The sequence below is a fragment of the Guyanagaster necrorhizus genome (genome assembly GCF_019112545.1).
Source record: "Guyanagaster necrorhizus MCA 3950 unplaced genomic scaffold BT62scaffold_5, whole genome shotgun sequence".
Classification (NCBI taxonomy): Eukaryota; Fungi; Basidiomycota; class Agaricomycetes; order Agaricales; family Physalacriaceae; genus Guyanagaster; species Guyanagaster necrorhizus.
In genome coordinates, this window is record NW_025064884.1 from 1,144,654 (window position 1) to 1,160,462 (window position 15,809).

Sequence of the window (15,809 nt, forward strand, 5' to 3'; positions counted from 1 at the left end):
ACGACATACCGTCTGGCGCTTTTCGGCTGACGCCATGTGCGCTACGGTACATCATGTGCTCCATACATGCGCCGTGCTAATGGCGTTGCAACAGTTCCAGGGAAGCACGTAAATGAGGATTACACGCAGCTACTAGACAAGTGACGATACGCTAAACTTTAAGCTTTCAGGCCGTTCGGCGCAATAAATGGTATGTGGACATGGTGGTTATTACGTATTGCATCAATTCATAGGTGGACTTAGACCAGCGTTGCAGAGGCCAGCCAATCCAATCCAACTCCCCTTCGTCCAATCCGATGTTAAATGAGAGTGACCATGCACTGTCATCATCAAAGAAAGTCACTTTTATTCATTCTAGTCCACGTTTCTTCCTATGCTTATATCTGGATATAGTGCCCCATTCTCCGTCGGTAGCGGCTAAAGCAACAGCATCTACTTTTATAAGAGAATACGTGTCTATCAAGAGCTACATGTGTCAAGAATTTCCTTCCGATGGCGCCACATCTTCTTGTATCATCTCATCATTACATATCAACCTTGCGATGTATGCGAATCCGATCTGCTTGGCAATAAATATGCTCGAATTTTTTGCGTATTTGGGCTGCATCTCTCATGTGCGGCATGACTAGATCTGATTCGAGTGGCAGTTCCATGCCAGTAGATATATATCGGCGTCGGCGTCACGACTCATGACTCTTCAGATTCGCGCCTTGTCCGTTTGCGCATTCGGAACCATCAGTCGCATTCAACGGACTGCTCCTTGCAATTGCTGTATGCAGATGGATATCGTACGGGGAGCATATTGGCCTGGAGCATCTAATTTCCGTCCATCCTTGCTGACGATGTTTGCACCGAAAGATGAACCGAACCCTGCTGGAAACAAACGCCTCTATAGGTTATGGTTGACTTTCGGCACCGACTAGTCTTTTGGGAGGTCGGAATGATGGTCCGGTAAGGCTGCTCTTCCGAATCTACCTATCTGTGCTACTTTTTAAATCACAGCTTGTGTTTCAGAAGGATCAAAGGGCCGCCGTGGTCTCTGATACAGGATAACGATCGTCATTCCACTAAATCAAGGCGTGAATGAAGACGCTTGACTCGGACCTGGGGTAAAAGAAGGCCCGTTCTCAGGGAACGCCTCCGCACCGGCTTATGCTCAATTATGAAAGGTCCTTTCTTCGACAGGTGGGTTGACTTACTAACCCTGAACCACTGACCTATTTGCTCAATAGAAATCTGGTCACGTCTACCTCATGTCAACAAGGTCTACTCACTACGCTGACGAATACCGCAAAGGTTATCAAACAAACCGATGCGACGCACAGTGCTGGACCGCATTACTCAGGAACTGAGTAGATGTATACTTGCATTCAGACCACCGAACCGGAAACTCATGCACTCATCACACTTTACATATGTTACTCGGATGGCTCATGACAGCTTCTTCTATGTGGTAAGTGTGGTAAGCCGACGATGACTTGCTTCCAGTTCATATACAGAATGACTTGTCGTAGTGCAATATCAAACTACTCGCGTCATCATCGGCTCGGACTTATTACCGATCATTCTTCATCTCGGCATTCGGAGCATCTAATCAGATAAAAAACCCATATCGAATGATCAACATCTAGAATGGCCCCCACCACGGTACCCCCTGCTCCCCCCCCTATTAGTACTCCCTTGAAGACGATTGTTGTTCTAGGTGCGGCATATGGTGGTGAGTGCCTGGTCTGCCACACTTTTCCATGCGTTTCTCCTCATCCCAAGGCTACTGTAGGTGCTCGCGCAGCACAACTCCTCGCGAACGCAGCCCCAGAAGGATGGAGGGTAGTCGTCATTGATAGAAACACGTATGTGGAATGACACGTTCCCCGCTTCCTTGCTGGATGCTGATTCTCTTCTTTTTCGAAGCCACATTAATCGTCTGTTAAAGACTCTACCCAACAGGTTGTTTTTAACTGACTGCTGGCCATAGACGTGTACACTTTCCCCCGGTATTCCGTCCTTCTGGGTCATGAACATAAAGCGTGTATGTATTACCCCTCTTTCCCCGTAGCTATACTTGTAACTGAGCCTACGACCAGTCATTCCTACTCGTAACATCTTCCAGCTGCCAGATCCTTCAGCCCCATCACCACATATCGTCCTTCACGCCCAGGTGGAGTCTTTCAGCCAAAACCATATCGTCCTCTCACGGGCATTTCCGGAGTTCGGTATTCATTCTGCCACGCTCCATTATGACTACGCTGTGTACGCTCTCGGGGCGCAATTACCCGATCCCGTCAACTTACGGGGTCCCCGGCTAGATCCCAGAGAGAAGGATAAAACAGAATGTCATGGAACCAAGGCGGAGGGAACCAGCTGGCTCCAGTCGAGCCAAAAGGTGATTGCCGCAGCAGGCAGGGTGCTCGTCGTGGGGGGTGGGGCGTTAGGAATACGTACGCTGCTTTCCGACTATTTCGCCTGAGACCCGCTGACCCATCATACTTGTATAGAGCTGGCTTCTGATATCGCTGATGTTTACCCTATGAAAAAGGTTACTCTGCTCCATTCGCGTCGGAGGCTGTTGCCCAAGTATGATGAGGGAATGCATGTTGAGAGTGCGTGAATGTGTTATCGTTTCTGCTTCTCGTGCCTGATAGACGGTGGGGTGTAGTCGTTCAGTCTTTGACAGCACTCAACGTTGAAATGATCCTTGGGGAGCGTCTGGACATGAATTCTGTCGACAACGTTAATGATGCGGGACAGCGCATTGTACGAACAGAGTCTGGGAAAGAAATCGCTGCTGATCTTCTCGTGTGCTTGCCTCTCTAGTATCTGAGATAACGAAATCTAATACTTTTCACTAGCTGCTCTGTACGGGACAAATTCCCAACACTGCACTGCTGAAGGAGATGGATCCGTCTACAATGAACCCTGAAAATTCGCTGGCTCATGTGCTGAGGTCTCTCCAGCTCGGTGTTATCGCGCCTTCTGTTTCGGCATCTCCCAGCGCTGTTAATGCTGAGTCATCGGCCATGCTTTCTGCCAAGCTGCAGTTAGCACTCGAAAAGCTTGCTTTGGATGAAAGCAATGCTCCCTCTGAGGAGTCGGTGTCCTCTATTGAGTCTACGCCTGTCTCTGAGGAAGAAGTCGAAGATACTCCCTACGGAAATATATTCGTCATTGGAGACGCGGCGGATGCGTTCGGTGCTATTCAGGCTGGACATAATGCCTATGCTCAGGTTTAACCCTTGGTTTTAGCTCCTCCTGGATGTTATGCTAATTGTCATTTCAGGCCGATGTTGCTGCCAAGAACATCCTGAAGCTCATCAGTGGATCTGGAAAAAACGAGTTGGAGAGGTATACCCCTTCGCCTCCGTCTATCAAGGTGTCTGTAGGCATTGTAAGTGATTAGTCAATACACACAGTCTCCCACGCCAATGATGTTCCAGGCGAAAAGGGTGTACCAAGTCAATGGTGCGATCAAGTCTATCAATAGTGGAGTAGAGGATATGCTGGCCAAGGTGATGTGGCCGAAATTCGGAATCGAGGTGAAGGACGATGCAGATATGTATGAATAAGGGAAGATTGGATCGATTCACTATGCAATTGGTCTGCCTTCTATCTTTCTCGAGTAGACACGTGATCTTCTAATGGACCCTAGTTGGCACGTCTTCATCATAGAATAGGAAAGTTGCCGTTAGTCCGTCATTGCCGTGGGAATTGACTTCTGTCATGTAGTTCTCATACTTCCTATGTTATTTGCTCGGCAGTTCTTGACTTTCTCTACTAGTCTTCAGAGACGCAGACCTGAAAATGTTCGTCCACCCCCGGCACCCAGAACTTGTGCAGGCTACACTTCTCTGCAGGATTGTATGGCGTTGCGCATGTACCCGCTGACATTGCCGGTGGCACTGCTCTACAGCAGTTCTACAGCACTATACAGTATATAATCATCACTTCACCTGTTGCTGGATAATCGTCCGACATGTTTGCCGTTCAGCGGTTGTTAAAAATCCTTCGTGACCTTGCAGGTGGCCGGTCACCGCTGAAGGTTATTCTTGTCTTTGGGCTTTCATACAACGACAAATCCGACGCTATTTCTGGGCTCGACGTGACCAAACCTCACCAAACTTCCCCAAAGCCTATCGACGACCGAGATTCTGGTAAACCTACTGACGAAATGCTTACAAAGTGGAGGATGGCACTCGTGGACAGCGATGCGGAGGAATCGGCATCAGTGGTCGTGTGTAGAAGTGTTTTCCCTTCACTTGCATCTCATGGTTCCCGATCTTCATATCGTCACCGCTCCGCCGCTTCATCCCGTTATGACTCTCGATCTTCGTCCATAAGGCAATCACGTAGTGACAATGCTTTCCCCCTTCATTCCAGACCCAGGCGCCGAACGTCGAGTCAACCAGACCTTGAGGCATATGTGAACGCATCAGGACACCATTTTACTCATTGTCCAAGTCATTCACAATCATGGATTTTGGTTGGGATATTGTATCTGAAGATCTTGAAGTGAGAGAAGCCCAACATATATGATCATAAAACCCATCTCCCATCCAAAATATTAAGATATCTCTGAGTTTGTTGATAATATTGAGTGTGATTTTTCTGCATGTAGAAAACAATTGACAGTGATATCTGGCCATTTTCAGTGTAAAAAGATACTATGAGAGATGCTCATACCAATATTGTGCCTCTATCTCAAGGCTGATATGCACTGGCTTGGTAACACCTTTGACTGCATTTCATGCACTTAGAAAAGTTCCACTGAATTCATCCAACCAAAAGATTGACTGATTTTCATAGTCTACAAAGTTGTTATGATTTTTTCTTATTTTCTCCCTTTTCTCTATGATCAACTCCTATTTATGCTTAGTCAGGGTGCCTAGACTAGTGCTTAGGACCATGGGAGAGGCTTAGTCATTACAAACAAGCCAATCTATCATTGTCCTCTGACAAAGCAACTAGCCCTTGATGACACACAATCAACCTTTTGTGTACAGTAATGATGCCTAAGGACAATGGGCACAAGAACTTAGAGACATACAATAGATAGTCTTATATTTATCTCCAACATGTATAGTATATAAGGAGGCTCACTCTTGCTGGTAATCTTCAGCTTTGAGCTAAAGTTTATCATCACACTATTCTACTCTTGAGCTAATCCTAAGGTCTTGTAACACAATGATTAATATTCACATCAGTGGACTCTAATAGAACACTTGAACACAAAGTGATGTCAGTTTATCACATGTTTACAATTATATGCAGCTTGGGTCTAACAATTAGCTCAAAGCTTCTGCTTTCCTTTCCTCATGCACACTAGCATAGAGGAAACCAAATGCCATCTATTGACCCCAACTCTCTGAACTTTGACTGTGAATTCTTTGATCTCTTAGCTTCCATCATCAGAACACTATTAAGATTATTGGTGATCATCCAACTTTGTTGTGAACACCAATTAATCACTGCTTAGGCAGTCAGATACTACTAAGAGTTTCAACAAATCTGATGAATTCTACAAAATATAATCTCTGATTTACCTCTACATGACATCCTTCATACCCTCCAACCCTCCTTCCAGCCTCCAACAGAAACCATACCTGAAGCCAGGCCTAGCAGCCTACATCTGAAGAATATTCAAGAAGAAGAAGAACACAGATACTCTCCTTGATCTTGACAACCTGACAGCAGAAACAGCAACAATCATCTTGCAGGTTTTTGAAACCTATGGATCTCACTCTCTGTCTCTAACCATGAAGATAAGGATCTTCCTGAGAACTTCTTTAATGACTCACTATTCTTCAATTCTTCTACTGCTATAAGAGCACCCAGCATTGAAGACCATACTAAGGACTCTCTTGATGCCTCTCAGATGGCTTTAAGACCCCAAAGTGTTTCATTGCACTCAGGACATGACTCATTCTACATCATTCTGACAGAAACTCCCTCCACTACATTATCTGCCAACTATAGTAGCTCCAGGGTGGAGGATGATCAGTCAGCCCAATCAGAGGTCAGACAATGAGGAGAAGCAGCTTGGAACAGGATCATTCACAGGATATTCTCAGACTGGGACCTCTGAATCTCTTTTAATTACAACACAGCTGTTTGACAGCAGCAGCAGTGACAGGAGAAGTGAGCTCAGGCAGACCCTGAGCAAGCTTGAGTAGAACTTGCTGAGCATGCCAGAGCAGAGGCCCAGTGGCAGTATGAAGAAGAACTAGAAGACTAGAGACAGTGAGAGTGAGAGTGTGAGTGTGAAGCTGTGTGACTAGGCTCTGTCTCTCTCAGCAGATATGGACTTCAAACTGAGTCCACTAGATCCCCCTTCTGAGAACTAGAATCTTAACTAACCCATGGGCAGGGTCAGCAAGCTCTGTCACTCTCAGCAAAGCTGCAAGGAGGGGAGATTCTTTCTCTTCTATTCATATTCCCAGCCCTAATATTATCCCCTTGGATGCTGAGTTCATACTCAATGTCTACAGGCTTTGAGTACCTCTCAATGCCCATATCTCTGACCACAGCCTCCAAAGATTCCTTAACAGCAGAGCCACAGGATAATTTCTTAACCCAGAGTTTTATAGAAACTTCTGAGTCTATTGCAAAGATCTAGAGACAGTACAAGCATATGGTGGCACTCAGTACAATATTGATATTGGAGCTAGACAATCTATTTGGTGATCCACTCCAACCAGTGATAACAAGGCAGGATCCAGCATCTGAAATGATCAGCAGCTCTTTGGCAACTCTTTAATCAGCCACAGTGAGCATCTACAACCAGCCTATCAGTTCCCTCCTTAAGGAAGATGAGAAGGAAATGAGTGAGGTCAATGAGATTGAGGATAAAGGTCCTTTTAAGCTGGAAGAATTTATGATATGTGCTAATAAAGAGATGGATGAAGAAGCTCTGAAAGAAGAGATACAGAGAAACAGAAAAGGAGAGTATCAGGATTTTTATGAAGAGAAGGTAATATTTTTATGGCATGACACTAAATAGCTTGTGTCAAATATGAGACAATTATATATTAATGCAGAACTATTGGAATAATGGAAAATTCTATAGTATTCAGCTATAAAGCATATGATTGACATTTACAACAAGAGGCACTCCAAAGATCACCTTGCTGATCTACCAGTCTACAAATCTAAATTTGATGTTCAACCAATGCCATGGATGCTATCTACAGCCCCAAAGTGAGCTACCTACACAGCTCCATCAGTCTGATCAAGCTGAAGTCACTATTTGTACTCTGCACTGTCTGTTCAGACTTCAACAACTTGGCTCTCTCATTCCTGACCACAATCACACAGTCAACCTACTAGGCTCCAAAATCTGTAGACTAGCAGGAAAAGCCAACTACTCAGCAGACAACCACTGTCTGACAAAGCTGAAGAGAATGAGACAGAGAAAGACCCAGTCAAGGACAATCTCAAGGCTATTCAATTAGAGTTTACTATCAAGAACAGGGTAATCATATGCAAAGAAGCCACTCCTCAAGGAAGTCCTATCACTGATGATAGTTCCCTTCACTTCTTCTCCAGACTTTTGACCAAATAGCATTATCTGTTATTCAATGAATATCTGAACCTAATAGATGCACTATTCCAGAACACCACTATCTTACAGTGCAAATCTGATCTACTCCACACCTCTTACCTTTTTAAGAGTGCATCTGATAATATTGATCAATTCTTGATTGACTGTGAACAATACTTTAAGGTATACATTATATACTTCAGAACTAATATGAACAAAGTAGCGTTTATAGTATCCTACTTCAAGAGCAAGGCCAAAAGATGGTGGATGCTTATATCTCCTTCATTCTACTCTTCCACTTGACAACATCACTGATTTTCATCCTGGCCTGTCTTTAAGCAGATGGTATATAACAAATTCATTGATCTGGCCATCTAGAAGATACATAAAAATAAGATGAAGGAGTTGTGAATGAGTGATGACAAGGTCACAAGTGAATATTTTGACAAACTGGAATGTTTAGGAACCTTGGCCAGCATACAAGATAGCACTGATGATAACAAAAGGATGGTTGAATACCTCAAGCTGAGAGTTCCTACATTATACATAAAGATGATCTCTAATATAAGAATCAATATTCTGAAGGGGTATGACATATAGAAGAATAGAATCACTGAAATGAACAAGGAATGCCTTCAACAGAAGGCAGTGAGCACTGGCATCCAGCCTGACAAAAAGCCCAGCATGTCTTCCAACAGGAAAACTGGTACTCCTTCCAAGACCAGCATTACTATGACACCCTTCTATACTGCACAGAAGACCTGAACTGGTATAACCTACACTGGAACTGATAAACCAATAGATATTGACCAGCTCAAGAAGAAAGGGAAATGCTTCACCTGTGGACAGAAGAGCCACATGATAAAAGATTATTCTAAGAAGAAATAAACATATGAAGATATCCAGATGCAAATAGCAGAACTACAAAAGGAGGCCAAAGAACTTGGACTAGAGACAAGAGTGGAAGAGGTAAAGATGGGGTCAACCAGTGAGTGATTCCACTGGATTGGCCAAAGGACTTAGCAGGACAACCAGTATAGCCACAGGATAGACTAATAGTTCCTCTGTAGATATAAATATATCTAAATTATGCATGCATTTGAATATACCTGTATTGACTATCCCATATCCTGCCAAAGAATCACCTAAATAAACTCAAATGCCCACAGGCTGAATAGAGAGAGAGACTCCCACTAACTGGCTCAAACCATTCAACACTGAATGGATCTAGCAAGCCATCAAAGAAGCACTGACAGAAGAAGCAGCAAAGGCCATGCTCAAGATTTGAGTACACAAGACCCAAGCCAAAGAAGTCATAGATGAGATGATTGAGAGAATAAAAAAGGCAGAGCAATACTGAGTTTTAGAGTGGCTCAATGAACTGTGAGGACCCTGAAGATATGTTCAGCAGACCAAGACCCTAGAATGGAACTTAACCACCAAAGCCTAAATTGAAACACTAACTAACTGAGTCAGCCACACTGTCATTGCTCTAATAGATAGCAGATGCACAGGAAGCTCAATAAATTGAGCTTTTATTAACAAGCATCAACTCTCTACTTGAGCTATAGTGGTCTCCATTCCTATATACAATGCTGATGGAATCAAGAACTAAGCTAGCTTGATCACTGAATTCATTGAGCTATGGCTAATAATCAGTGACCACTCTGAATGAATTAACTTAGCTGTCACTGACCTGAGAACCAAAGAGATATTCCTGGGCTATGGCTAGCTAATATGCCACAATCTTCTGATTAATTGGAAAACAGGCCAAATCACATTCACATGCTGCAAGTGCTAAAAAATCCCCTTCAAATTACCAGACAAAGATCCAAAGGATTGGTGAGATGAAGAGATAGAAGATGGTGAAACTATTCTCACTGTTGACATTCAGTCAGCATTACATCTTCACACTATGCACCATGCCAATGACTTAGCAGTGAAAGCAAATGCAAAAAGAGAAGAGATGATACCAGAGTGAGCACAAGATTATCAGAATCTGTTTGAAAAAAAAAAGTGTTAGACTCAAGCATCACATGAGCAGCCACATGTGATAAACAGTTGTCCCTTTGCACTTTGAGGGATCAGCTGAGTTCACTGATGTGTAGTCTGATTGATGTGTTATAAGGCCAAAGAGGATTGGCTTGAGAGAGGATGGTATAGAATAAACTTTAGCTTGAAGCTGAAGATTACTAGCAAGAGTGAGCAGTCTTAAATACTGTACAATGCCAGCTAATAATACTATGACTAATTGTGTGTTTCTGGGTCCATTGTGCCTATTGTCATAAAGTGTTGTTATTGTATATAAAAGGTTGATTGTGCATTGTCAGGCAATGCTGTTGCATCAAAAGGCAATGACAGACTCAGCTAGTTGTAATGACTAAGCTTTGTCCCACAGTCCTAAGTGCTCATTCTAGTGCTCTGACTAAGCATAAATAGGGGTTAAGTCAAAAAAAAGAATAGAAAAATTGTAACAAAAAGCTTTGATGAACTGCCAGAGCTAAAACTATAGGACCATGCAATTGAACTAGTCTTTAACACTAACACTAATCTTGACTGCAAAACTTACTCACTTGATCACCACAAACAATAGGAGCTTGACAAGTTTCTGGAAGAGAATCTTTCTAATGGGCAAATCTGACCATCAAAATCACCAATGGCATCTCTCTTTTTTTTCATCAAAAAGAAGGATGGCAAACTCTGACCAGTAGAGGATTATTGAAAGCTTAACAAAATGATGATTAAGAACTGATATCTATTATCTCTAATCTTAGAACTGATGGACAGACTCTGAGAAGTGAAATATTACATCAAACTTGACATTCAATGGGGGTACAACAACATGCACATCAAGGAGAGAGATGAGTGGAAAGCAGCATTTAGAACTAATTGGAGACTCTTTGAACTCACTGTCATATTCTTCAAGTTGACAAACTCTCCAGTGATCTTTCAGTGGATGATGAATGACATATTCAAGGATCTTATTGCCACCAGAAAAGTCACCATCTATCTGGATGACATCCTCATTATGTCAAAGAATCATGCTAAACACCAATGGCTCATCTGACAAGTCCTCAAACTAATGAAAAAACATAAACTTTTCTTCAAAGCTGAGAAGTGCAAGTTTGAGATACTGGAAACAGAATACCTCAGAGTGATTATCAGTAAAGAAAGTATTCATATGGACCCAGTAAAGATTGCAGGAGTAGTAGAATGATCAGAACTGACAAAGAAGAAGAAACTCCAATCCTTCCTGAGGTTCACAAACTTCTATTGATGATTCATCTGAGACTATAGCAAGATAGTCCAACCAATGATGTGATTGACTGGCAATGCACCATAGATCTGAGAACAGCCTTAGCAGGCAGCATTTGACAACCTAAAGCAATGACTCACTGAAGATGTGGTCCTTGCTATTTCCACTCAGGAAGGAAAGTTCCATGTTAAAGCCAACTCAAGTGAGAGCACTATTGGGGCAGTGCTCTCTCAGAAACAAGAAAGCAGATAGAGACCAGTGGTGTTCCTCTCAAAAGCCCTCTCAGTAACTGAGCAAAACTATAAGATATATGATAAGGAACTGCTCACCATCATGCTTGCACTAGAGGAGTGGAGACACTATCTGATTGGCACAGCCCAAACCTTTGAAATATAGACTGACTATCAGAACCTGCAATATTTCTGACAGCCACAAAAACTAAATCAATGGCAAGCTTGGTGGGTAACCAAACTGAGCCAGTATGAGTACACCCTCTATCACAAAGCAGACACTGCCAACAAGAAAGCTGACCTCCTTAGTCGATGCACTGATTATGACCAAGAGGCAGATGACAATAAGAGGATCATATTAGTTAAGCTCAAACACTTCTAGGCTATAATAATGCCAATAGAGAAGAAGATCTATGAACAAATCAAGAGCACAATAAGAGATACCAGTAAATGAGACTAGCACATGGTCTCATCACTAAACCATGAATGAGAAATAATGAAGGAGGAAGGACTAATCCACTATGATGGGTGGATCTATATTCTACAAGATCACAGACTTCATGGCAAAATCATCACCACCTACTATGATCACACAACTGCAGGATATTCCAGAATCCCCAAGACAAAGAAACTTGTACTATAGGAATATTGGTGACTCAAGATAGGCCAAGACATAGAATGATATGTCAAGAGGTGTGAAACCTGCTAATGAGGCAAGCTAACTATACAGCCACATATAGCATCCCTCTATCTGAATGAGATTCTCAACTCATCATGGATCCACATCTCTGTGGACATAGTCACAGGACTGCCAGAATATAACAGATATGATACCATCATTATCATAGTTGATCACTTCTCTAAAGCAATCATTCTGATCATCTGCTTGAATAAGCTAATATCTAAAGGATGGGCAAAGATTCTACACAATGAAGTATATGCTAAATATGAAATACCACAAGTAGTTATCTCTGACTGAGGATCATAATTTGTCTCTAAATTTCTAAATAACTTATACTGCCTACTTAACATTCAGCATAATGTCTCTACCTGTTAGGAACATGCCAATTGAGTGGGTTTGGGTGCACACATAGAGATCAGCAGAGTGCATAGACATCAATGAAGCTATTGGCAATATCACCCTTGAGTTGGAGCCCAAGGATTTGGATGGATGGAACAGAGTTCTGTTGGGGAAGTGAAGAGGAGTATCCTTCAGAGTGGAATCTGATGGATGAGAAAGAAGGAGTTGAAGTGAGTATGAAGTGTAGATGGCTATCCAAGTTGATATTCAAACTGAGTAGTTACAATGATTCTACATGGCTTATATACTAATGGTAGCTAATTCTGAGTTGAATTCCATTAAGTTCTGATGTCAATATTCACTACTGAGTTTGGGGTCTAGATATTACAATATAAAATATGGATGTGAAATGATAATAGTGAAAATAAAATTGATAGGTAATGGGAAGCAGACAGAGTCCAGTGGGTTTTGGCAATTGAATTCATGGTTGGTTGAGGTGATATGGAGGCTGGCAGCATATGCATAATAGTATCCTCCTATTAGCATTCTTGCCCTCAAGAGCACAGATCTTGATGGCTGGTGAGGTCACATGGAAGATTGTTGGTGGTTATAGAAAATTTTGCAACTTGATCAGATACTACTACTATTATCTAGACTTTTTCAACTATATTGTCTCTCACTGCATATCATCACTCACAAACTCCTGAGCCTTTGGTGAGGAAACTCACCTCTAATGGCCCTGAAGAGGCTAAGGAATTATTTCATCTGAAATGGCAAACTATAGAGAAAGAGTACACAGAGGCTATGGAAGTCCACTTGGAGTGAAAAAGAGAGCAGGAGAGAGAGGAGAAGATCCAGATAGACCATGTGGTCTAAGAGGTGCAGAAAAAGAAGCAGCAAGAGGAGTTGGAGAAGAAAAGAGAGGAGATCCAGTAGAACAGAGCCAAAAACAGAAGTTCAAGTCTCAGAGTGTGGTGGGTGACAGTGAGGTAGAGATAGTGGTCAGTCTCAAGAAAAGGGCAAAGTTGGAGGTTGCAGGGCCAGCAGAGAATGAGGAGGAATCGAGCAGTGAAAGTAAGTGTTTTATTGTTTCTGATTGGCTTATCTTAGTTCTGTTTTTAGAGAGTTGCATGTGCTGCCATCAAGATAGTGCACCATGTTATGCATGCTCAGTAACCAAAGACATTAGCCATAGATGGACTTATGCCTATTGCAAGGTTAAAAAGACCACCTGTTCATTCAACAAAGGCATTACCACAAGTGAGATGATCAGCAGTGTGTCATGTGAACAAGTTGGCAGATGAGATGGCAGATGTCTGCAGTACTATAGTAGGTCTCCAGAATGATTATAGGTCAGATGATATGTTATCTCTCTTAGAGTTGTTTTTGGAGTCCAAATTGAAGGTCTAAAAGAAGACTCATCTGCTTTTCAAAGATAAGAAGGATCAGAAGATGGAAAATCTGTGGAAGATGATGTTGAAGGGACTGGATGAGGATATAGAGGAGTTGAAGAGGTGAGGGAAGAGTTCAAGTTCCAGTGTGGGCTCATTGGGTTCTGCTTTCTTGTAAAGGTTTTTGTATAAAATGTATATAGAAAGAGGCATCAGATGTTGGTAGTGGAGAAAAAATGTAGCTACAAGATTTTGACTTGAAAGTGTAAAAAGATGATTGGAATGGTAGTAATTGATGGTTAAAATTAAAATAGTAAGATGGGGTGCTGATGGCATTTAGAATTGCTTTGTGTCAAGAATGGAATGATTGAGTGACTTTGGATAAGGGTTCTGGTTTGCCAGAGTACCAATGGTGGAATTTTTTAATAAATTCATCAGCAGAGAACTCAGAGGCCAGTAACCAAGCAAACTCTTCATTGGTATCTTTATAGCCTAGCCACTGGATCTTATACAGCAGTGGGCAGTGGAACTGGCAGTCTAGTTTAGAGTCAAGGATTTGGGCTATTTCAAAATGTTCTTCTTTATTGACTTTGACTGGAGGTGATGGTAGTTGGGTTCAGTTAGGAATAGTGTTTTCTTCTATGGGTTCCAATTGTGACATATGAAAGACTGAGTGAATGGACCAGAGATCCAGCAGGAGCCTCAGCATGAAAAAGTGGAAACCAGATTGAACTATGATTTTAAAAGGACCAAGATATTTCTCTGAGAATTTTTTGATCAGGTGTGTAGGTAAAGGCTTGGCTATTACACTTTAAGATCTGGATGGAAACCAGAGAAGATGGGGGAAGATATATTCTATTAGTACCAAGTAGCTATATACTTATACTATTTGTAGAGTAGCATATAATAAAACAAAGATAACTGGTAAAGACAATGTAAAATATTGAAAGAAAGGGGGAGGCTAACTAATGGTGATAAGTAAACACTGTATAGACAAAGAAAGGTAAAAGCAAGATAAGATAACAAAGGAAATGGTCAAAGAAATGGTCTAGAGCAGGTGAATCCTCTATATCCTATACAAACTTCAAATTTTGGCCTCCAGACTGAAACATGCATTATATCATGTATTGTTGATGCCATCATCAAAAAGTCCCATGAGGTGTGACATGTCTGTGAATTTGGTGACCTTGAACTCATTCCTTGACCTCATGTAGTAGGATACAAGCTGAAAAGCTGCAAATTTAAGCTGAGATACTGTGCCATTCAGCTCTGCAAGATAGTATGCTCCTCCTTAGGTATGCTGGACTACAACTATGGGACCAAAGTAGTGAGAACAAAACTTTCTGTTGGTGCTGACTTTGATTTTCTTGTTAAGGACAAGGACTAGGGTGCCAAGCTTGAAGTCATAGTCATGGATAGTGTTTATAAATTGCTGCTGGAAGTCTTTAATCGATTGGAATCTGGCTCTGATGATGTGGTCCTCAAGGTTAGCCAAGTCTTTGTCCTGTTTCTCAAGTTGACATGCACACATATACAACAACTTGGACTTGAATACTTTTCCAGTGATCTCAGAGAGTAAGAACATCACAAGCAGGATGTCAAATGAGAGGAGTGGTTTGACACTGGGCTGCAAAGAAGGGGAAAGTGTGTGTGTGGCAAGATGTCATGATTTGGTCAGCCCAAAAGACCAGGTGAGCCTTACTTAGCCAGACTCATTCATTCTCTTTACACAGCTTCTTTAGTGCATCATGGATAGGCTGGTGTGCAATCTCGATGAGGCCATTAGCTTAAGAGTTGTAGGCCAAAATATGAATGTGATGGATGCTGCATATCTTGGCCAGGTATTTTACTGCAGTGACCATTGAAGGTTTATTATCTGTGATAAGGATCTCTGTAATATCACTCCAACAACACAAGATTTCTTCAAAGATGAATCAGCTGACTGCTTTGCTTGTCTCTGCTCAAAGCATCTAGAACTCAGGCCAGTAAGTGAGGCTACACCTCTCTTGAATAATGTATTGATATCTAAAAGCCTTTAGTAGGTGCATGGTGTCAATATGGCACTTCTGAAACAGGTCTGCAGGCATAAAGATCTTTGGAGATAAGCATATATATTCTGTGGACTTTAGTTGACACTCATAGCATGTCTTCGAGTACCATCAGATGTCATCATCCATTTCTGATCACCAAAAATAGTCTTGGAGCTGCTATTGGGTCAGATAGAACCTCTTTCAATGACCTAGTTTATTGTGCCCAGCACAAAGGATTGCCAGCCATCCAGAATGCAGAATGATAAGCTGATGTCGACCTCCTGGATTACAGCAGAACAGTTTCTCCCCAAGGATGAAGAACTGGTGGGCCTGTTGCTGGAGTGCTG

General features: G+C 42.2%; 3 protein-coding genes across 3 annotated transcripts; 2 read left to right on the top strand and 1 right to left on the bottom strand.

Annotated features, from left to right (window-relative positions):
• Positions 1 to 34: 34 nt before the first annotated feature.
• BT62DRAFT_1002215 (uncharacterized protein) lies at positions 35 to 923 on the top strand (the record flags this gene model as incomplete). The annotated part of the gene is made up of 4 exons (XM_043176827.1): positions 35 to 108; positions 171 to 190; positions 244 to 614; positions 648 to 923. 4 exons carry the CDS (start codon positions 35 to 37, stop codon positions 921 to 923), a joined length of 741 nt encoding a protein of 246 aa, XP_043043406.1.
• Positions 924 to 1,632: 709 nt separating this feature from the next.
• BT62DRAFT_1049851 (FAD/NAD(P)-binding domain-containing protein) lies at positions 1,633 to 3,563 on the top strand (the record flags this gene model as incomplete). The annotated part of the gene is made up of 11 exons (XM_043178511.1): positions 1,633 to 1,717; positions 1,778 to 1,850; positions 1,912 to 1,922; positions 1,976 to 2,029; positions 2,085 to 2,438; positions 2,496 to 2,600; positions 2,657 to 2,796; positions 2,850 to 2,960; positions 3,108 to 3,224; positions 3,278 to 3,385; positions 3,435 to 3,563. The coding sequence occupies 11 exons, from the start codon at positions 1,633 to 1,635 to the stop codon at positions 3,561 to 3,563; spliced, it is 1,287 nt and encodes a 428-aa protein (XP_043043407.1).
• Positions 3,564 to 13,645: 10,082 nt separating this feature from the next.
• BT62DRAFT_825582 (uncharacterized protein) lies at positions 13,646 to 15,591 on the bottom strand (the record flags this gene model as incomplete). Its single annotated transcript, XM_043182380.1, has 2 exons — positions 13,646 to 13,758; positions 15,432 to 15,591. Coding segments are annotated over 2 exons (273 nt in total), but the record flags the coding sequence as incomplete, so codon positions are not given.
• Between the last annotated feature and the right edge of the window lie 218 nt (positions 15,592 to 15,809).